This window comes from Hemiscyllium ocellatum, chromosome 28, assembly GCF_020745735.1.
Source record: "Hemiscyllium ocellatum isolate sHemOce1 chromosome 28, sHemOce1.pat.X.cur, whole genome shotgun sequence".
Taxonomy (NCBI): Eukaryota; Metazoa; Chordata; class Chondrichthyes; order Orectolobiformes; family Hemiscylliidae; genus Hemiscyllium; species Hemiscyllium ocellatum.
In genome coordinates this window covers 43,732,973-43,756,855 of record NC_083428.1, presented here as the reverse complement: position 1 = coordinate 43,756,855, position 23,883 = coordinate 43,732,973, and the positions used below count along the sequence as shown (strand labels likewise).

The following is a 23,883-nucleotide window of genomic DNA, read 5'->3' as shown; positions in this document are numbered from 1 at the left end:
AAGGCACTTAAGAGAAATCAGGAGGGTTAAAAGGGAATGAGATAGTTTTGGCAGACAAGGTAAAGGAGAATCTAAAAGGATTCTACAAGTATATGAGGGGCAAAAGAGTAACTTGCGAAAGAATATAGCCTCTTAAAGATCAACAAGGTTGTTTGTGTGCCAAAGGTCTGGTTAGAGTGACAGCCCTTGATATCAAAGCTGCATTTGATTGTGTGTGAGGAATCAAGGAGCCCTAGCAAAACTGGAATCAATGGGTATCAGGAGGCTGGCTCTCTACTGGTTGAAATCATACCTAGCATACTGGCTGATGGCCGTGGCTGTTGGCGGTCAGTCAGTCCGCCACTCCAGGGGTTCCTCAGGATAGTGGCCTCAGCCCAACCCTTAATGACCTTCCCTCCAGCAAAAGGTCAGAAGTGGTGAGGCTCGCCAATGATTGCTCAATGTTCAGCACCACTTGCAACTCCTTAGACACTGAAGCAGTCCATGTTCAAATGCATCAAGATCTAGACAATTTCCAGGTTGGTGTGACAAGAGGCAATTAACACAAATTCCAGGGCAATGGCCACGACCAATAAGAGACAATCTAATCATCACCCGCTGACATTCAATGGTGGTCCAATCACTGAATCCCCTACTATCAACATCCTGGAGATTACCATTGTCCAGAAACTCAACAGAACTTGCCACACAACTAGTAGCTACAAGACCAGGATAGAGGTTAGGAATACTGCAATGAGTAACTCACTTTCTGGACTTCCCAAAATCTGTCCACCATCTATAAGTGACAATTCAGAAGTGGGATGGAATATTCCTCACTTGTCTGGGTGGATGCAGCTCCAACAATATTCAAGCTTAACACCAGCCAAGACAAAGCAGCCCATTTAATTTGCATTGCATCCACACCCACCACCACCGAATCTCAGTGGCAATAGTGTGTACAAGGTGCCCTGCAGAAATTCACCAAAAATCCTCAAAGCACCTTCCAACCTATGGCCACTTCCATAGGAACAAGAGCAGCAGATATATGGAAACACTGCCTCCTTCAGGTTCCTTCCAAGTCAATCTCTTGGAAATATATTGCCACGCCCTTGCTTTCACAGTCAAAATCCTAGAATTCCCTCCCTAATGGTATTGTGGGGTCAACGAGTTCCTTTCTCAAGTCCATTCGCAAATCAGAACAATGCAAGATAATGTAAAGTAGCTGTTTAAAGCTGAAGGTCAATGCTGGGAATGGATTGATGTGAACAAATCCTTGCCTGGAGAAAACACTGTAGTCAACACTGGCCTAGCTACCAATATACATGATTGCATAAAAGTTAAGAGAAGAGAAAGGATTCACAAGAATGGCTACATAACAGAGGAATTTCAGTAATGAAGGCAGATTGGAGTTATTGGGACTGTTTTGCATGAGTGGAAGGGTTTGAACAGATTGAACAGTATTTTATAAAATCATTAGGGGTCTGGACAGACCTTTAATCAGGAAGAAGCTTCTCGAAGGACAACAAATAAGGCAACATAGATTTAATGTATTTAGCAAAAACAGGAATTGGATACATGAGGAAATACACTTTTATATCAAGTGTTTAAAATTTGGAATGTGTTGAAGACAGGTTCAATTGAGTTATTCCAAGGTGGAATTAGATTATCTGAAAAGAATGAATGTGCAGGATTACAGGGAGTAGGTACTAAATGAAATAGATTTATTTGAAGAGCAGGCGTAAACATGACAGTCCAGACGGCCTCTTGTATAGCAACAATTTTAATTGTTCAGAAACACTTCCTTCATATTTGCATGAAAACTATATTGTTTCAATCATACAGTATTTGAAGTGTTTTACTAAAGTAGCCACATGTTAAATTATACAGTTTAGATTACAGCCTGCACCTGCAATCGCCTTCTGAACAAGATCACTATTTTCTAAAGGGCTTGGAATTTAAAAAAAGAAAACAAAAAATCAAATAACACAATCTTGAAAAATGTTCCTTGGATCAGGGAAGTTGTGCTGATATTACCTTCTTCCAAAATAACTGGTCCTTCTCTCGGAGGTTCCAGAACCAAACCGTGCATTCGACACACTAGAAAGATAAAGTTTAGTAGATGATAAACCACACAATCATCTGTAAGATATTAAATATAATATTCTCATCATACACAAAATTAAAGTCATAACAGCATTCAACTGCAGAAGCATAAAATTCGGCCTAGATCTGTGGTAACTCTTGGTGGGAGCAAGTTTCAACCCTTTATACTTTAGCCTGTAAAGGTTATTTCAGACAGTTTTCCAACAGACATTTTGAAAGCTACAACTGAATCTGCCACTCAGTGCTTTCCAAATCCAAACTACTCATAATGTGAGTTTTTCCTCTCATCTACTTTGGTTCTTTTCTCATTCAACTAGATATTCACTGATTTTTGTCCTTTCATTCAACATGGAGTTTCTGTCTATACACCCCACAAACAGCTCGGTCAAACTTTGTTCTCCTCCACAAAGACATAGCCGAGACAGTCTGTTTTCCAACCTTAACAAGCAGTCCCTGGTTGGTGGATGGATGCTGTTCTGGAGTCCATTCACAAGTCAGAACACTGTGCAGGACAATACAAAGTACTTGTTTGTAAATACAGGAAACGCTTAAAATTACATTATGACTGGCATTTACTTTGGAAAATATCTCTCAGGATTTGCAGCTCCTTGCGTCTGCTGTACACCGCCACCTATTTTTGCAGCTCTTGTCATTTTCTCCCATATTGCTTTGAGCTCAAGCTGCTGTTCCTGAAGCTGCACCCACTGAGCGAGGTCTGTTTCACGAGTTACTCCAGATTGTTCTGTAAGTCAGCAATCTTTTCATTAGATTAATGATACACAGCTGTTTATCTTGCTTCTGTTCTTCATCATTCAGCTCTTCATTATCTTTGCAAGCTAAGCAGCAGTAACCCTAAAATAATTCCTTCAACTGAGATGGTATTTTCAATTTTGGATTTATCTTGAGCCATCTTCTCTAAAACTTTCATTTACTCTCCATAGTGGGGAGGTGAGATTTTAGCTCCACTAAGTCAGAAGAAAGTGAAGTGTTCCATTCTTCATTCACAGTCAGTTCTGTGAGTGTTTCTTGAATAGTCTGCTGCAGCTTATGACATTGGTCTGAATCAGTGATTGAGACAAGTGAGAAGCAACAGCGCACTGACAAACAGTACTCGCACTTGCTGGTGAAGCAGAGCCTACAACATAGAACATCTGTGACATCCCGGAAGATCGATTGTACTTGCAATCCAGTGCTAATGATTCTGCATATGATGAATCATTGCTTGAAGTTTTACTTTTATAGGTTTCATCATGGTTCCCCATATCTGGGGATACATGCTTTCAAAATACACAAGGTTACTATCTTGGCACTTGTCCGTGTCCACCCCAGCCACTAACAAATAATCACCTGTTTTTAAAAAGAACAGATAATTTGAATTTTTGCAGTGACTTTGGATTGACATTGCTGTTCTTTACAAGACTGAGTGCAAAACACATTCACCAACCATTCAGTGGCACTGTAAACAGAGCGGCACGGTAACTCAGTGGTTAGCACTGCTGCCTCACAGCGTCAGAGAGGTGGGTTCAATTCCAGCCTCAGGCACATTTTCCCAGTGTCTGTGTGGGTTTCCTCTTGGTGCTCCGGTTTCCTCCCACAATCCAAACAAGTGCAGGTTAGGTGAATTGGCCATGCTAAATTGCCCATAGTGTTCTGGGATGTGAAGGTTAGGTGCATTAGTCAGGGGGAAATGCAGAGTAATAGGGGAATGGGTCTGGATGGGATACTCTTCAGAGGGCTGAAGTTCCTGTTTCCACACTGTAGGGATTTTTAAAAAGAAAACATTGTCAAATTCTGGTTTATCAATCACATATGCCTCACGCAAGAAGTCAGACAGACAGTCTTGACTGTAGTGTAAAGCTATGTCCTGTGAGATCTATTTGGGCTGGTGGATAACTTTTTATAGGTGCTTCAGCCTTTGCTCTAATGCACTGTCTCAACCATTTCTGAGACATACAAAACTGATTAGAAATTAAAAATTGGGTACTTCCTTGTCACAGGCAAAAAATTGCCCCTAGCTACCTAGATCTAGTGATTGCGTCAACCATCAAGTTTATACTTGTGACTTACAAGTTTGATTGTATGTATGTCCATCCTTCAGTAGTTCTTTGGTTTGTTTTCAAATACTTCTGGAACAGGGTTTTCTGCAGTTTGAGCTCAATTCTGATTGCGATTTTCTCAGATGGGTAACTGACAAAGAACCCTTTTCTCTGCAACTGCTCATAAAGTGGGCAATGGTTTCTCAAGCTACTGTCTAAGAGATGAGTGACTACAAAAGCTTAATCTGACTTTAAAATTGGTCTCTAACATGATTTATGTGGAGATCTTCATTTACCAGTACAAGGAATTCAGAAAGCAAGAGACATTGACTATTATTGCAAGGGGATTGATTATTGCAAGATTTGCTACAAATTTTCAGGACTTTGGTGAGACCACACCTGGAACACTAATTTTGGTCTCCAATTTAAAGGAAGGATTTACTCCATGACAAAAGACCATTTGGCTTTTAGAAGAAGCTACCCCAGTTTAAACTCAAGTTTTAGCTCTTGGTTCTTGGCAGTTTAGTTAAAACATCAAAGATTCTTGGAGCTAAACAGGGTGGACATTGAGGTTATTTCCTCAAGTTGGGGAATTTCAAAGACAGGATCAGGATAGAAAGTCAATAATTAAGGGCTGAGAAAGGATAATCGAAGGGTTGTGAATCATTCCATAATTCAGTATATTTAATACTGAGACATTCTCACAGGAAAGGAGGGGATATGGGAGCAGGAAAGTGTGGAATTGAAAACAGCCATGATTTAGGATAAAGCAATTCTTTTGATTGAACCCTCATCCATCAATCTAAACATTTGCATCTTCCACCATTGATGCATGGTGGTTGCAGTGTACGATCTACAAAATGTACTGCAGCAAGTCACTTAGGCTTTTTTAACAGCATCTCAAACAAGCAATCTCTACCAAATAGAACAAGGGCAGCCGACTCAGGGAACACATACAAGTTCCCTTCAAGCCACAAATCCTCCTGACTTGAAACTTGTCACTATTCTTTCTCTGCTGGATCAAAAACCTGGACTCTCACCCTAACAGCACTGTGGGTACATCTGCACCACATTGGTTCAAGATGGCAGCTTATGACCACTTGCTCAAGGACAATTACAGATGGGCATCAAATATTGGCATGGCCAGCAATGCCCCATCCATTGAAAGAACACAAAAAAAAGTATCAGACATGAGGACCTGAACGATCTACTAATGCTCCTATTTACATTCTCTTTATCTTGGTGATTTCCATTTATAAAGGTGCAAAGCACCCCAAAATAGCTTGTACAGAAGAACCTCTACAGAAAAACATGTTGTTGAACATACCTCTGAGGTGTAACTAGTCCATATCTGGTAGCCTCACTAACTCGGTGAGGCTGCAAGACTCTGTGGCTCATTCTGCTCATTTCAGCTGAAAAATAACAAAGGCTTTTTAAGACTGTTGATGCACTCTCATATATCACACACATAAACTGACAGTTCTTCATGTATTGCTAACAAATGAAGTTCTGTAGTAATAAAATATTGGCAGCAAAATTAAACTTTATTGTAACAGTACTTCTCATGTGATTTCTAGTTTTTATTCCAATAATTACTTCCTCAAAACTGTAATGTGGAGAATTGAGTATAATACAGTGGTAAAAAGTGAGGTCTGCAGATGCTGGAGATCAGAGCTGAAAATGTGTTGCTGGTTAAAGCGCAGCAGGTCAGGCAGCATCCAAGGAACAGGAAATTCGACGTTTCCTGATGAAGGGCTTTTGCCCGAAACGTCAAATTTCCTGTTCCTATCATACAGTGGTTGCTGTCAAAATGAATTTTAAGGCAGTCGACAAGTTGGCAGACTGGTCAGAAAAGCAAACACCCATGGGAAGTATTGGTTTTGCTTTTTTGGTAGCATGTTGAGAATTGTAGAGCAGTGCTTCCCAAACATTTTTCCAATGTAGCTATTTTTTTTTGGGGGGGGGGGAAATACAGGAGAGACTCTTCCATCACTCAAACCTTTCACGGAACAGTACTTCCACAGGGTAGGCAGCAGATTTCAGATGTGGGTCAGGAAAGGTGGTTTGGGTCAAGCATGCTTGAAACATTTCAGTTCTAGGTTTTTTTAAAAATAAATGGTACTGACATTCAGCAGGATCTGTCTGGGCATACAAGTCCACAGATGCCTGAAAATGGCAACACATGTGGATGTGATGGTCAAGAAGGCATACACATGCTGGCCTTCATCAGTAAGGACACTGAATATAAAAACTGGCAAGTTATACAGAAGTTATAACAGCTGCACAAAACATGTAGAATATCGCATGTAGTTCTCGTTGCCACACAACTAGAAGGATGTGAATGCTTTAGAGGGTGCAGAGAAGGTTTACCAGGGTGCTGCCTGATCTGGAAGGTTTTAGATATGAGGGGAGATTAGATAAACTCAGTTTGCTTTAACTAGAAAGATGGAGGCTGAGGGGTGACCTAATAGAGGTCGACAAAATTATGAGAGGCATAGATAGAATGGATGATCAGAGGTGTTTTCCCAGGGTGGAAAGATCAACAACAAGAGAGTACAGGTTGAAGGTGGAGTTTAGTAGAGAAGTACAAGGAAACTTTTTCACACAATGATGTGTGCCTGGAACACGCTGTCATTATAGTGGTGGAAGCAGGCATGATAACATGTTTAAGGTATATCTTGATAGACACACAAACATGAGGCAAACAGGAGGCAGATACCACACATGGGCAATAAATAATAGGTCTAAATTTAAGATTGGGATTGGTGCAGGCTTGTTGCCCAAATGGCCTGTTTCTGTGCTACATTGTATCATATACTTTCAGAAGTTTTTTAGCATCAGGAATCAGTCCTCTACCATCTGTTCATAAGACCACATTATCAAAAGAAAATAACTGAGGATTTAAAGAGAACTCGCTGCTGTTAGTGCTCAGTTCAAACTTCATGGCAGCCATTACCCCAAAATTTTAGATTATGTCCCCACTCAAGTTCAAATCACAACTTTGGGAAACCCTATTGTAGAGGAAGTGAAAGATCTGGAAGTGCGTGCTCACAGGTGCTCGAAGATGACAATACAGGTAAAGAAACCACATGGAATGTTTACCTTTACTGAACAATGTACAGAATATAACAGCACAAATGTCAAGCTGGTACTGCAAAAAATGTTGGTTTGGCCACAGTTCAAAACATATCAAGTATCATAGTCCTAGAGGTCCATAGGTATGCTCTCAAATGGATGTACAGCACGGAAACAGACCTTTCGGTCCAACTCAGCCATGCTGACCAGATATCCTAAACCTAGTCCCATTTGCCAACATTTGTCCATATCCCTTTAAATCCGTCCTATTCATTTATGATCTAGATGTCTTTTAAACGTTGCAACTGTAACAGCATCAACCACTTACTCTGGCAGCACATTCCATACGCGCATCACCTTCTGCATGGAAAAAAAGTCACCTCTTAGGTTCCTCTTAAATCTTTGCCTCTCACCTTAAACTTAGGCCCTCTCGTTATGGACTCCTCCACTGAGGGAAAAGATCTTGTCTATTTACCTTATCAATGCTCCTCATGATTTTATAAACTTCTATAAGGTCACCACTCAGGGAAAATAATCCCAGCCTATTCAGGCTCTCCCTATAGTTCAAACTCTAACCCTGGCAGCATCCTTGTAAATCTTTTCTGAACCCTTTCAAATTTCACAACATCCTTCCTATAGAAGGAAGAACAGAATTGCACACAATATTCCAAAAGTGGCCTAACCAATGTCCTGTGACCACATGACGTCCCAATTCCTATACTCAATGAATTAACCAATAAAGACCAGCATACTAACTGCCTTCTTCACTATCCTATCTATTTGCAACTGCACTTTCAAGGAATGTGAATCTGAACTCCATGATCTCTTTTTTCAAAACACTCTCCAGGAACCTACCATTAAGTGTAGAAGACCTGCCCTGATTTGCCTTTCCAAAATACATCACCCCACATTTATCTAAATTAAAGCTTCATCTACCACTTCATACACTCACCTAACATTAAAGACAGATGACTGGTGGTTTAACCTGATAGTCACCACAACTCAGGCGAGGCTGAGAAGGTGAAACCTCACAGTAACCTCAAGCAGGTAGAAGAACTGAACCCTTGCTGTTAGCATCACAAATCAGCCAACTGAGCTAACTGATCCCCAAAATGGTGTACACAGTCTAGTCACATTACAAGAAGGACAAAATTGCTCTGGAGGTGGCGAGAGGAAATTTACAATAATGCTTGCAAAATTACAGCTATGAAAACAAATTGGACTGGCCAAGGTTGATATCCTTAGAAACAGGGAAGCTAAGGAGTGACCTATGTGAGACATGCAAAATTATAAGGGACCCAGCTAAGTAGACTGGGAAGGCTGACTTCCTGTAGAGGAGAAATCAAGTACACAGATTTATGGGGATTTAGTTCATAAGATATCGGGGCAGAATGAAGGCATTTGGCCCATGGAGTCAGCTCTGCCCTTCGATCATGGCTGATGAAATAGCTTGGATTAGATGGAAAATGTTTTCACCCAGCACAGTGTGATCTGGCATTTGTTGGACTTAATGGGCGCCAGGAATTTGCAACTCAATTTGGCGGCAGTGGAAGCAAAAAACTTGTAATTCAGGACAAACCTGCATATTGCTGCCTGTGTGTGAAAATAAGCCTTGGAAGATAAAAGCAAACTTTGACAAGAGTCTGGACTTGTTAAAAACAGGTTCTTGAAGAAAAGAAAATCCCTTTGGTCAGAAAATAAGTTTTCAGGGCTATGCCGATCACAGCTTTCATCAGACAAAGACTGGAAATGAATTTCTTAACACATTAGTCAAGATAAGACTACAAGGTACAGGGGCAGAATTAGATCATTTTGACCATTGAGTTTGCTCCACCATTTGATCATGGTTGTTATGTTTCTCAACCTCATTCTCCTGCCTTCTTCCCATACCCTATGATCCCCTTAACAATCAAGAACCTAGCTACCTCCACCTTAAGTACACTCAATGACTTGGCTTACACGGCCCACTGCTGCAATGAGTTCCACAGATTCACCATCCTCTGGCTGAAAAGATTCACCTTCATCTCAGTTCTAAAGGGTCATCCCTTCACTCTGAGGCTTCTAGTCTGCACTACTATCCAGACCTCTCAATATCATGCAAGCTTCACATCCGCTAGAGGCTGCAGCCACCAGCCATTGGCTGCAGAGATTAACACTCCAGGAGCAGCAAACTGCTTCAGTTTATTTTAAAAATAAATATTTAATTATGCACATCTAGCTGTTATTTCTTAATAAATTCCACCCCCCATCAAATCTCACCAACCCAGACATTTCCACCATCACCACCTTCGAAGTTCCCACCCCTCCAATCCTTATCACCTCCCTCCAGACACCTCCTTGCTCCCAGTTTTTAATCAACCCCTTCCTCCTAAAGCCTGGCCACTGGATCAGTTTATTTCTTTCCCCTCTGCCGCTGACCCTTTCTCTTTCCGCCCTCCCCCACCCCCTTCTTTCCTTGGCATAGACTACAACTTTGTTCTTGAGGCTGAACAGAGTCTCACCCTGGGCCCTCACTCACTGCCCTGACCCTCCCTCGGACTCCCTCTCCACTCCAGGACCCAGATTCTTCCCCTCCCTGCTCATGCCGGACAACCCCATTCCCTGCCGGAACCCACACTCCCGTTGTCTCCAACTGCCCCCCGCCCAGATCCTCCACTACCCGGACACGGCGAAAACCCCACAGCCCTCCCTGACCATCCATTCACCTGCGGGACTCCGTCTCATCCCGAACCCTCTCAATCGTCCTCCCTGACCGACCAGTAGCTGCCCTCGTGTACCCCAGCACAGCCTCCTCAGCTGCACTCCCCCCTCACCTACCTCACTCACTCACCGTTTGGATTCCGATTCTCCTATAATTTGGAGTTCCCGCCCAAACAACATCAAAATAACGGTCACCGGAAACGGAACTGCATCATCGCCCGTCCGCAGCAACGGCTCCTTGCGACCTCCCGTCACCGTCAGTTACGCACCACTGTCCCCGCGGGAGGGGGCATCACTGTGCCCGGGGGTGAGGGGGAATCACTGTCCCGGGGGGGGAGGGGGAATCACTGTGCCCGGGGGGGGAGGGGGAATCACTGTCCCCAGGGGAGGGGGAATCACTGTCCCCAGGGGAGGGGGCATCACTGTGCCCGGGGGTGAGGGGGAATCACTGTCCCGGGGGGGGAGGGGGAATCACTGTCCCCGGGGGGGGGAGGGGGAATCACTGTCCCCGGGGGGGGGAGGGGGAATCACTGTCCCCGGGGGGAATCACTGTCCCCAGGGGAGGGGGAATCACTGTGCCCGGGGGTGAGGGGGCATCACTGTGCCCGGGGGTGAGGGGGCATCACTGTCCCCGGGGGAGGGGGCATCACTGTGCCCGGGGGGGGGAGGGGGAATCACTGTGCCCGGGGGGGGGAGGGGGAATCACTGTCCCCAGGGGAGGGGGAATCACTGTGCCCGGGGGTGAGGGGGCATCACTGTGCCCGGGGGTGAGGGGGCATCACTGTCCCCAGGGGAGGGGGAATCACTGTCCCGGGGGAGGGAGAATCACTGTCCCGGGGAGAGGGGGAATCACTGTGCCCGGGGGTGAGGGGGCATCACTGTCCCCGGGGGGGAGGGGGAATCACTGTCCCGGGGGGAGGGGGAATCACTGTGCCCGGGGGTGAGGGGGCATCACTGTCCCCGGGGGGGAGGGGGAATCACTGTCCCCGGGGGGGGGAGGGGGATCACTGTGCCCGGGGAAGGGGGAGAAGGTGGATCACTGTCGGTGAGGGAGGGGGAGAAGGGAGTTCACTGTCAGTGAGGGAGAAGGGGATCACTGTCCCTGGGGGAGGAGGGGGAATCACTGTCACTGGGGGAGTAGGGGGATCACTGTCGGTGAGGGAGGGGGAGTAGGGGGATCACTGTCGGTGAGGGGAGGAGGGGGATCACTGTCGGTGAGGGAGGGGCAGAAGGGGGTTCACTGTTGGTGAGGGAGAGGGGTCCACTGTCCCCAGGGGAGGAGGGGGATCACTGTCGGTGAGGTAGGGGGAGAAGGGGGTTCACTGTCGGTGAGGGAGGGGGAGAAGGGGGCTCACTGTCGGTGAGGGTAGGAGGGGGATCAATGTTCCCGAGAGAGGAGGGGGATGACTGTTGATGAGGGAGGGGGAGAAGGGAGTTCATTGTTGTTGAGGGGAATCATTGTTGGAGGGGAGGAAGTGTTGATGAATCACTATCAGGGGAGAATCACTGTCTTGTGGGGGGGGGACACACATACTGACACTGGGGGGTACGCAGTGTTATTGGAGAGGGGCTCACCGACACTGGATGTATTCACTGTCCCTGAGATTGTCACTTTATTTGGGGTTCGCTCACTGACACTGGGGCCCAATGCTACTGGTGGGAGGGCTTACTGACATGGACTCAGTGACACACGACTCACTGTGATCAGGGGGATTCTCACTCACAGGGTGAGGTCTCACTGACAATTGGGGTTCTCAATCACAATGGACTCACTGACACTGGAGGTGGGACACCGGCAATTGAGGCGTGCTCACTGATACTACGGGTGATCACTCACTGGGGAGAGGGGGGCTCAATGACATGCTCCATGCCCCATTCCTGTTACCTTGGCTGGCACTGGAAAATCCCTGCTTCAAGAAGTAGAACTAGTCATGCACTTCATGAAAACTGTTTGTATCAGGTGTGTTTAAAAAGGAAAGATAAGGATATTCCTGGAAATACATCCAGGGAAATTATATGGGTGGAACTGAGAAATAAGAAAGGGATGATCACGATATTGGGATTGTATTATAGATCCCCTCATCGTCAGCAGGAAATTGAGAAACAAATTTGAAAGGAGATTTCAGTTATTTGTAAGAATAATAGGATGCTTATGGTAGCGGTTTTAACTTTCCAAACATAGACTGGGACTGCCATACTGTTAAGGATTTAGATGGCGAGGAATTTGTTAAATGTGTACAAGAAAATTTTCTGATTCAGTATATGGATGTACCTATTAGAGAAGGCGCAAAACTGGACCTACTCTTGGGAAATTAGCAGGGCAGGTGACTGAGGTGTCAGTGGGGGAGCACTTTAGGGTTGACGAGCATAATTCTATTAGTTTTAAAATAGTGATGGAAAAGGGTAGACCAGATTTAAAAGTTGAAGTTCTAAATTGGAGGAAGGGACATTTTGATGGTATGAGGCAAGAACTTTCAAAAGCTGACTGGGAGCAGATGTTCGCAGGTAAAGCAATATTTGGAAAATAGGAAGGCTTCAGAATTGAGATAACGAAAGTCCAGAGACAGTATATATCCATTAGGATGAAAGGAAAGGCTGGTAGGTGTAGGGAATGCTGGATGATGAGAGAAATTGAGGGTTTGGTTAAGAACAAGAAGGAACATATGTCAGGTATAGACAGGATAGATCAAGTGAATCCTTAGAAGAGTATAAAGGCAGTAGGAGTATACTTAAGAGGGAAACCAGGAGGGCAAATAGGGTTAAGGAGAATCCAAAAGGTTTTTACAAATACATTAAAGACAAAGGGATAACGAGGGAGAGAATAGGACTCCTCAAAGATCAGCAAGGCAGCCTTTGTGTGGAGCCGCAGGAGATGGGTGAGATCCTAAACTGGTATTTTGCATCAGTGTATAACAGTGTGACATGGAAGATAGAGAATATAGAGAAATAGATGGTGAAACCTTGAAAAATGTCCATGTTACAGAGGAGGATATGCTAGAGTCTTGAAACACATAAAGGGGATAAATCCCCAGGACCTGATCAGGTGTACCCTAGAACTCTGTGGGAAGCTAGGGAGGTGATTGTTGGGCCTTTTGCTGAAATCCAGGATTTTGACCCAGCGACCGAAGGGATGATATACTTCCAAGTCAGGATGCTGAGTGGCTTGGAGGGGAACTTGAAGGTGGTGGTATTCCCATATATCTGTTGTTCTTGTCCTTTTAGATGGAAATGGTCATTTGTTTGAAAGGTGCTGTCTGAGGATCTTTGGGGAATTTCTGCAGTACATCTTGTAGAAAGTACACACTGCTACTCTTGAGCGTTGCTGATGGAGGGAGTGAATGCCTGTGGATGCATTGCCAATCAAGCGGGCTGCTTTGTCCTGGATGGTGTCAAGCTTCTTGAGTGTTGTTGGGGCTCCATCATCCAGGCAAGTGGGGAAATTTCCATCCAACTCCTGACTTGTGGCTTCTAGATGGTGGAGTCAGAAAGTGAGTACTTGCCACAGTATCCCTAGCCTCTGACCTGCTCTTGTTTACATGATTAAATTAGAACTATCGGACTTCAGCTCATTCTAACTCTTATCAGTAAGACAATTCTTCACAACACTGACACCGTTGAATTGTTGAAGACATTTAGAATAATTCTTTGCCAAATCAGTATCTATTTTGACTAAAAAATAAATAAAAGCAAAATTATACAATTTAGTCCGCTGAGCCCACTCTGAAATTCAATTAAATCATAGTTAATTTTCTACTTCAACACCATTTTCCTTCACTAACCCTAAATCCTTGATGTCTTTCATATGTAGAAATCTATCAATTTCAGTCTTGAACATACTCAATCTCCAAATCCTGAAGAGGGTAGAATCCCCAGCCGTTGGAAACATCCTTCCTGCCTTTACTCTGTAAGAATTGTTTATTTGAATGAGATTACTTCTGATCAGACCATTAAACTTTTTTATTCATTTATCGGATGAGGGATTTGCTGGCTAGGCCAGCATTTATTGCCCATCCCTAATTGCCATTAAAAGTCAATCACATTGATATGGGTCTGCAATCACATCTAGGACAGACCAGATAATATTGGGAATTTTCTCCCCTAAAGGACATTGGTGAATGAGATGGGGTTTTTTCTGACAAGCGACAATGGATTAATGGTTATCATTAAACTTGAAATTCCAAATTTCTTTACAATTTAAATCTCACCATCTGCCATGGTGGTATTCAAACTTGGGTTCCCAGAACAGTACCTGGGTTTCTGGATTAATGGTCCAACGATATTACCACTAAGCCATTGTCCCCCTATTATTGGAGAAGAATTAGGTCATTTGGCTCATTGAGTCATAGAGGTCCACAGTGTGGAAACTTGCCCATGCCGCCCAGTTTTCACAATTTAAACTAGTCTGTTTTGCATGCATTTTGTCCATATCCCTCCATGCCTATCCCATCCGTGTACCTGTTCAAATGTTTCTTCAGTGACAAAATTGTACTTGCCTCCTCCACTACCTCTGACAGCCTGTTCCAGACACTCACCACCCTCTGTGTGAACAAATGCCTCTCTGGACTCTTTTGTATCTCTCCCCTCTCACTTTAAATCTATGCCGTCTAGTTTTAGACACCCCTACCACAGGGAAAAACTGTCCACTATCTACTTTATCTATGCCTCTCATGATTTTATATACCCCTATAAAGTCACCTCTCGGTCTCCTGTGTTCCAAGGAAACAGTCCCTGTCTATCCAACCTCTCCTGACCAAACAAACCTTCCAGTCCAGGTTACATCCTTGTAAATCTTTTCTGCACTCTTTCTAATTTAATTATATCCTTTCTATAATAGGGCAACCGGAATTGCACTCAGTACTCCAAATGTGGCCTCACTAATATCTTGTACAACTGCAACAAGGTGTCCCATCTCCTCTATATGGTGCTCTGACATCTTTACTCAAATTGTCCTGTAACAAAGGACTTCCTAAATGCTTGCTACATATGTACACCAACATTCAGTGATTCATGAACAAGGACAAAGTTCATTTGAAGATCAATACTTCTCAATCTGTCCCCATTTAAGAAATACCTGTTTTTCTATTTTTATTACCAAAACTGGTAACCTCACATTTCTCCATTTTGTGTTCTATTTGGCAATTTGTTTTTCACTTACTTAGTAGTTCCAATTTCTCTGGAAATATCTTTGCCTCCTCCGCATAACTCTCAGTCTACTTTGTTGTGCCTCACTCCAAACAGAAACAAAGTGGGTAGATTCTTATAGGGGTCTAAGTGACATGGGCTATGCCAAGATGTGTGGCAGAATTGGGCAAAAAGTCCTGTGAGGTCCACTTTGATGTAAGAGCAAGTGAGGAAAGGTGTTGCAGGCAATAGAGTTGTAGAACATGAGTCTTGATGGGAAGAGGATACAATAACATAGAGTGAGTGTGAGGCATTGGAGAGAAAATGGTGGTACTTACCTGGTGAAGTGGAGAAGGTCATTGATTGCTATGTATTCTTCCAGATGGTTAGGACTATTTTAAGCTGGGTGGCAACTTCAGATCAGGCCAGCATGTGATGTGACCTCCACAAAATCTAAAAATACCAATTCAACCAGTCCCTCCTTATGTATTTTGCCAGTTTACTCCTTAAAAAAGCTCCAACAGGTATATTCAACATGTCTTTCCTTTCATAAATTCATGTTGACTTTACCCAATCCTACAATTATTTTCTTGGTGTTCTGTTATCACATCTTTTATTATCAAATCACCTGTTTTCCTATGACTGATGTCAGACTAATAGATTTGTAATTCCTAGCTTTCTCTCTTCCTACTTTGTTAATTAATTTGCCTTTTTCAATGAACAATACTTCATCAAAAATAGCATATTCCCTTCTTAGCTCTCAATGTACAGCTCTAAAAAAAATCTTGCATTAATTCCAAGAATTATCCTTCACAATAATAGCACAAATTAAGTTTGCCAGTATATATGATCATTGAAATCCCCCATGATTATTTATTACCCTTGTTACACACAGTTTAATAGTATGATTTACATTATTTGTTTGATGGCCAATAAGTAACTTCCAGAAATGTTTTCTACCCCTCACAGCTTCTTAGTTCTACCAAAACTATGTTTTTAGAACTGAGATCATTGCTCACGACAGCACTAACATCTTTTTAATTAACAAAGCTAGCCAACCATCTCTTCCCAGTTTCCTGTCCTTCTGAAATGTCACATAACATTGGATATTCAGGTCTCAGCTTTGGTTTCCTTGTCACCACGACTCTGTATTGCTTATCAGGTCATACATATGAATTTTTATTTGTAACAATACTATGGCTTTAAAAGGTTATCTTGTCCTGCATTTTTAAAAAGATAGTTTTAAGACAGAGGTGACAAGATGTCTATTGAAAGGTTCTGGCTTAAAACGTTGGCTCCACTTCTCCTCAGATGCTGCTCCACCTGCTGTGCTTTTTCCAACTCAACTCTCTATCGACTCTGACCCTCTAGCATCTGCAGTTGGCAGTATCTCGGAGTTGCATGTAAGACAATCTGTTTTTCTGAATTTGCCTTTTCCCAAGGGAGTGTTTGTGGGATGTTACTATCGTGGAAAAGTTAATTAGTAACAGTTACTGTATCTATCATTGTGTTAATTATTTCAATAGAGTTACAACTAAGTCAATTCTTTTTTGTTTTGTTGTGTATTTTAACTAAAGTGTATGAATAAATTGCATTTTGCTTAACATCAAGTAGTTTGGCCAATTAAATTGTATTGGGAATGCAGCGCCTTACATTTACCTATAAAATAAGAAAGAATTAGGGTCTAGGCTAGCTTCTTAATATATTTTTGAGGAAGTCTGGTCTGGTCCATAACAAACTGAGGGCTCTTGTCAGGATCAAAATCTCTAAGTCCAGGTCATGTCTGGGATTATTGGTCTCGGAGGAAGCAAGTGGTAAGTGTTAGAGTCTTTTATTTCGGATATTGAATTTGGTTGGTGTAAACAAGGTGTGCTTTGTGTAGTAATGGCTCTTTCAGTCACTAAGAGTTTCCTGGGGGTGGAAAAAGTCACTTCAGGAGTTTTATAGACTGTAAGCAAGGCAAAAACTTTCAGACTTGGCAAAAAAGCTGGAGTTGGGATTGTCTGTGTCTGCAAGGAAAGGGGAGATAGTTGTGGCAATCACGCAGCATTTACAATTGTTCTGGAATGCCATCTGAATTTTTGGAAATGGCTAAAATTCAATTGAAAATGAAGCAGTTTGAACATGAAAAGACAATGAAACAATTTGAATTACAATTAAAAACAGAGGAAAAAGAAGAGGAGAGGAAGGCCTGAACAGAGGAAAGGGAAAAAGAGAGAGTTTTGAACTTCTGAGGTTGGAACTGAAAACTCGACTTAAAATGGTGGAGGTGGAGACAAAAAGTAAGAGTAGTGTTGAGACAGTGATGGAGAGCAATCCCATTGTAGCCAAAGGCCGATTGGGGACTTGTTTAAATATGGCCAAAGTAAGGACTGCAGATGCTGGAGATTAGAGTCGAGAGTGTGGTGCTGGAAAAGCACAGCAGGTCAAGGAGCATCTGAGGAGCAGGAAAATGTCGATTTTCCTGCTCATTGGATGCTGCCTGACCTGCTGTGCTTTTCCAGCACCACATTCTTGACCTATTTAAATATGTTCAAGCATTGCCTAAGTTCGACAAGAAGGATGTAGAAGCCTTTTTCATTTCATTTGAGAATGTAGCGAAACAAATGAAATGGCCAGTGACCATGTGGGTATTGTTGATCCAAACAAAGTTGATAGGTAGAGCTGGTGAAGTATTTGAATCATGATCAAGGTTTCTAGAGAGTATGAGGAGGTGAAAAACACCATCTTAAGTCTAGATGAGTTAGTATCAGAAGCCTACAGTCAACGTTTTAGGAATCTAAGGAAGGATCCTGGTCACACATACATTGAGTTGGAAAGGGTCAGTGGATTGAAAATAAATCAAACATGTGATACATTTTTGGATTCTATTGGAGGAACCACAGGAGATGGGTGAGGTTCTCAGTGAATATTTTTCCTTTGTTTATCATGGAGAAAGACATGAATACTTGGAAACTTAGGGAAGTTAGTGGTTATATCTTGGGGACAGTCCATATCAAGGTAGAGAAGGTGTTGGTTGTATTAGAATGTATGAAGGTAGATAAATCTTCTAGTCCTGACCAGATATATCCAAGAATACTGCAAGAGGATACAGAAGAAATTGTGGGGGCCCTGGCTGATATTTTTGCATCATCATTAGTCACAGATGAGGTCCCGGAAGACTGGAGGGTAGCGAATGTTGTGCCCTTATTCAAGAAGGGCTGCAAGGAAAAGCCTGGGAATTATAGACCAGTAAGCCTATCATCTGTGGTGGAAAAGTTACTTGAGAAGATTCTGAGGAATAAGATAGTCATGCATTTGGAAAGACAGTGTTTGATTAGGAATAGTCAGCATGGCTTTGTGAGTGGGAGACCATGCCTCAAAAATTTGTTAGAGTTCTTTGATGAAGTGACCAGAAAGTTTATCAAGGGCAGAACGGTAGACATAATTTGTATGGATTTCAGTAAGGCCTTTCATGAGGTTCAACATGGTAGGTTGCCAGGAAGGTTGCATGGAATCCCAGGGGGGAGGGGTGTGGGGGGTGGTGCTGGCAAATTCGATACAATATTGGTTTGATGGTAGGAAGCAGAGGCTAATAGTGGAAAGATGCTTGTCGAACTGGAGGCCTGTGATGAGTGGAGTGTCTCAGGGGTTGGTGCTGGGCCCATTATTGTTTGTTATCTATATCACTGATTTGGATTAGATTGTACAAGGTTTGATTAGTAAGTTTGCAGATGACACTAAAATAAGTGATATCCTGGACCTTGATCACCTGGGGAAGGGGGCTGAGAAATGGCGAATGGAGTTTAATATAGATAAAGTGTGAGGTCTTGCATTTTGGAAAGTCAAATCAAGGTAAGAGTTTCATGGTGAGTGGCAGGGCTTTAAGGACTGTAGTGGAACAGAGAAATCTTGGAGTTCAGGTTCACAGTTCTTTGAAAGTGGAGTCACAGGTTAAACAGTGCAGTGGAGAAGGCTTTTGGCACACTGGCCTTCATCAGGCAGGGCATTGAGTATAGAAGTTGTGAAGTTATGTTTCAGTTATAAAGGACATTGCTGAGGCTGCACTTGGAGTATTATGTTCAGTTTTGGTCACCTTGTTATAGGAAGGATGTTATTAAACTGGAAAGAGTGCAGAAGAAATTTACAAGAATATTGCCTGGACTCAATGGTCTAAGTTATAGGGAGAGGTTGGACAAACTAAGACTTGTTTCTTGAGAGTGTAGGAGAATGATAGGGGATCTTATAGAGGTGTGTAAGATCATGAGTGGCATGGATAGGATGAATGCACTCAGTCTTTTTCCCAGGGTTGGGGAATTGAGGACTAGAGGGAATCAGTTTAAGATTAGGGGAAAGAATAAAAGGGAATCCGAGGGGCAACTTTTTTATGCAGAGTGTGGTATGCATATGGAATGAGCTGTCATCAGAAGTGGTTGAGGCGGATACATTAACAACATTTAAAAGACATTTGGACAATTTCATGGGTAGCAAAGGATTAAAAGGATATGGGTCAGACATTTTGGTCAGCATGGACTAATTTGAACCGAAGGACTTGTCTCTGTGCTGTAGAACTCTATGACTTTATGAATTCAAAAGTTTACTTCCTGACTAGTGAAAACTTGTGTGGAAGAGCAGAGAGTTAAGACTGCAAGATTATCAGTGAAAATGGCAGATGATTATGCATTGATTCATAAATCAAAGTTTGGCTTCTGACATCAATTTCAATCTGTGAGGGATAGAATTTTGGGAAAGGGAAAGGTGGTAAGGGAAAAGGAGATCTCATTGAAGATAGTTCACCACAGGGATAAAGGAAACACATGAGGGGGAAAGAGAAGTTAAAAAATGCTCAGGTGCTTTCAAAAAAAGTAGGCCATAGGAGGTGTTGGTGATTTAGAAAAAGTGCTGGGAGGAAGGATGTGGGAAAATGGGATAAGCCAGTGAGTTTTGTTGAAGTGGTAAAGAAAAGCAAAGTGGAAGCAAAAAACCTGCAACAGAGCGTACAACCTGGTCTGGGGTTGGTTGAGAAGAAAGTACCAGGTCCATAACAATTTGAACTGGCAATTCATTATTTTATTACAAATGATAGGTGCATTCAGATACAAAGCCATTAATTTTTATTTTACAGTTTTTAGAAGCACTGGCCTTATCTGCAAGCACACTCTTTAAGTTTGCAATCATTGTCCACTCTGTATTGATTATTATTTTATTTATTGCTACTCTGATATAGAGCCATGTTATTTTCCTCTAATTTACTCAAACTTCCCCTACATGAAGTAATAAGAGATGTTAGCCAAAAACTATGTTTTGAAAAGATCTTTCAGACTGTGTATAGAGTCATAGAGATATGTTGAACTTTTGAAAAAAGAACCTTTGTACACTGGGAAAACAGCAACTGTATTGCAGGGAGCAGGGAGCTCAGGTAGAGTGAATCAGTTGGGAGAACTTCCAAGAGAGATCACATGACCCAGTTTGCAGCTGGAAGACAATTATTAAATTTTGAAAAGCAGAGAGAATTTAAGATTTTTTGAGAAGCATCCATCTATTTCTTTCTCTCTCTTCTCTCATCTCAACAAAGTATGTGAGCTGAAAACTTATTAGAAGTCATATTTTCCACTCATGGAAGATTCCAGAACAGGACTGCTTTGCTTATCTTTGAGGGGCCCTACTCTCTCCGTAGTTACCTTTTTGTCCTTAATGTCTTTATAAAGTCCCTTTGGATTCTCCTTAACCCTATTTGCCAAAGCTATCTCATGTCCTCTTTTTGCCCTCCTGCTTTCCCTTTTAAGTATACTCCTACTGCCTTTATACTTTTCTAAGGATTCACTCGATCTATCCTGTCTATACCTGACATTTATGTCCTTCTTTTCTTAACCAAACCCTGAATTTCTCTCATCATGCAGCTTTCCCTACATCTTGCAACATTTCCTTTCACCCTAACAGGAACATACTGAATCTGGACTCTTGGTATCTAATTTTGAAAACTTCCCATTTACCAGCTGTCGTTTCACCTGCGAACATCTGCCTCCAATCAGCTTTTGAATGTCCTTGCCTAATACTGTCAAAATTAGCCTTCTTCCAATTTAGAACTTCAATATTTAGACCTGGTCTATCCTTTTCCATCACTATTTTAAATCTAATAGAATTATGGTCACTGGCCCCAAAGTGCTCCCCCACTGACACCTCAGTCACCTGCCCTGTCTTATTTCCCAAGAGTAGATCAAGTTTTGTACCTTCTCCAGTAGGTGCATCCACTTGGAGCTAGCCAGGTAATGAAACGTCTGGATATCAAACCTACAGCTCAGCGAGCAAACCTACACCCTAAACCTCAACCTGAGCTACAAACCTTGCAAAAAGGTACATCCACATACTGAATCAGAATTTTTTTTTGTACACACTTAACAAATTCCTCTCCATCTAAACACTGTGGCAGTCCAAGTCTATGTTTGGAAAGTTAAAATCCCCTACCGTAACCACTTTATCATTTTCACCGATAACTGAAATCCCATTGACTATTTGAGGGTCTATTATACAATCCCAATAAGGTAATCATCCCTTTCTTATTTCTCAGTTCCACCGAAATAACTTCCCTGAATGTATTCCCAGGAATGTCCACCCTAAGTGTATCAGTAATGCTATCCCTTATCAAAAATGCCACTCCCCCCCTCCTCTCTTACCCCCTTTCTATTCTTCCTATAGCATTTGTATCCTGGAATATTAAGCTGCCAGTCCTGTCCATCCCTGAGCCACATTTCTGTAATTGCTTTGATATCCCAGTCCCATGTTGCTCACCATGCTCTGAGTTCATCGCCTTTCCTGGTTATGGTCAAATATAGGTAATTTGAGTGTGTTGGTAACAATAATATAAGACAATATGAAGGCTGGGTGTTTGAATATTTTGAACAGAGGATAATAGAATCTTATTAGGCAGGGGAATCAAAAGGGTATTGCAGTAGATAGAAATATGGAATTTGAAACACAGATCAGTTGCGACCTTATTGAATGGTGGAGCAGGATCAGATGTCAAATGGCCTACTGCTGCTCCCTAAGTTGCTTGTTTATATGTTCTATATGTTAACAGCTTGTTTGGATGCAACAATGGTTCCAGGTTCATAGAGTCAATGAGCTGAGTGACAATCTAAGAATAACCTTTGCCAGAAATTTTCCTGTTGTTGAAAGAAGAGACATCCCATAATGATTGTCACAAATAGACTTTTTCACTTTAATAAGTCATAAGATCATAAGACATAGGAGTAACAATTTGGCCATTCAATCCATCAAGTCTGCTCCACCATACAATCATGGCTAATAAGTTTTTCAACCCCATTCTCTCGTTTTTTTTACCCCTTGATAATCAAGAATCTATCTCTACCTTAAATATACTCAATGACCTGGCCTCCACAGTCTTCTGTGGCAGTGAGTTCCATAGATTCACCACTCTCTGGCTGAAGAAGTTTCTCTTTATCTCCATTGTAGAAGGTCTTTCCTTTACTCTAAGGCTGTGCCCTCGAGTCCCAATATTTCCTACCAATGGAAACATCTTTCCAGCATCCAGGCCATTCAGTATTCTGAAGTTTCAATTAGATCCCCCCCTCATCCTTCTAAACTCCATCAAGTATAGATTTAGAGTCCTCAAATGTTCCTCGTATGGGAAGCTTTTTATTCCTGGGACCATTCTTGTGAATCTCCTCTGAACCCGCTCCAGGGACTCTATATCTTTCCTGTGATATGTGGCCCAAAGCTGAGCAAAATACTCTAAATGTGGTCTGACTAGAGCCATATACAGCCTCAGAAGTACATCCTTGCTTTTATATTCAAGTCCTCTCAAAATAAATGTCAATATTGCATTTGTATTCCTAACTACTGACTCAACCTGCAAGTTTACTTTGAGAGAATCTTGGACTAGAACTCTCAAGTTCTTTGCACTTTGCACTTCAGACTTCTGAATTTTCTCCCCATTTAGAAAATAGCCCATGCTTCTATTCTTTTTCCTAAAGTGTGTGATCCCACACTTTCCCATGTTGTACTCCATCTGCTTCTTCTTTGCCCATTCTCCTGACCTGTCCAAATCCTTCTGCAGCCTCTCCAACGTCTCAATACTTGGAAATGGTTGTGAAGCCAAGAAGCAGCCTTCAGGGAAGTGAAAAAGGAGCTATCAATCCAAAGTAGTGCTGGCATGCGATGCCTCCCCATACAGTATCAGCATAGTGTTGGCTCACTGGTGGCCCAACAGAGAAGACCACCTGATAGCGTATGCTTCCAGACTTTGGCTGAAGGCGAATGCAAGTATGCCTAGATAGAGAAGGAAGGCTTGATGGTTATCTTTGGTGTGAGGACATTCCACCAGTACCTTATGGACAGGAATTTGTCATAATAACAGATTACAAACCCCTGCTAGGGCTACTGATGTAAGACAAGGCAGTGCCGTCCATAGCTTCTGGAAGAATTCAGCATTGGGCCTTTATTCTCAGTGCTATCAGTTACAACACTGTCCAGGAAGCCAAGTGGCTTATGAGGATGCCTTGAGCTGCCTCACACTGACAGATATTCCACTGGTGGTGCCTCCCCTCAAAGAGTCCGTTTGGTTTTAAACTTTCTGGACACCCTGCCAGTCACTGCTGACAATATCCAACTGCGGATACAAAACGATCCTGTCCAAGCGAAATTGAAACAGCTGGTGGTAATGGGGAAAACAGAAGGGCCATTTTTGGACCTGGCAAGACCAGATTATGTATAGGGTTGCTTATTACTGTAGGAAGCAAGGATGATTGAGCTGAATAAAAGTCAGATTCTGGCTGAACTCTACCAAAGTCATCCAGGGGTTTCCAAGATGAAGATGCTGGCAAGAAGTTATGTCTGGTGGCCAGGTTTGGTTGCCAACATAGCTGTGTTG

General features: G+C 42.5%; 1 protein-coding gene across 3 annotated transcripts in view; it reads right to left on the bottom strand.

The window, feature by feature from the left end:
* The window catches only part of ndc80 (NDC80 kinetochore complex component), a 65,711-nt gene extending 55,622 nt beyond the window's left edge, over positions 1–10,089 (bottom strand). The window contains exons 1-3 of one of the 3 annotated variants that reach the window (XM_060846305.1): positions 10,024–10,089; positions 5,446–5,530; positions 2,014–2,076 (exon numbers count right to left, since the gene is read on the bottom strand). In XM_060846305.1, the coding sequence (XP_060702288.1) occupies positions 2,014–2,076; positions 5,446–5,525 (143 nt within the window). In that variant the 5' untranslated portion in view covers positions 5,526–5,530; positions 10,024–10,089. Of the gene's footprint in view, positions 1–2,013; positions 2,077–5,445; positions 5,531–9,898; positions 9,965–10,010 lie in introns of those variants that run through there. The other 2 variants (XM_060846306.1, XM_060846304.1) reach the window with 2 other exon arrangements.
* Between the last annotated feature and the right edge of the window lie 13,794 nt (positions 10,090–23,883).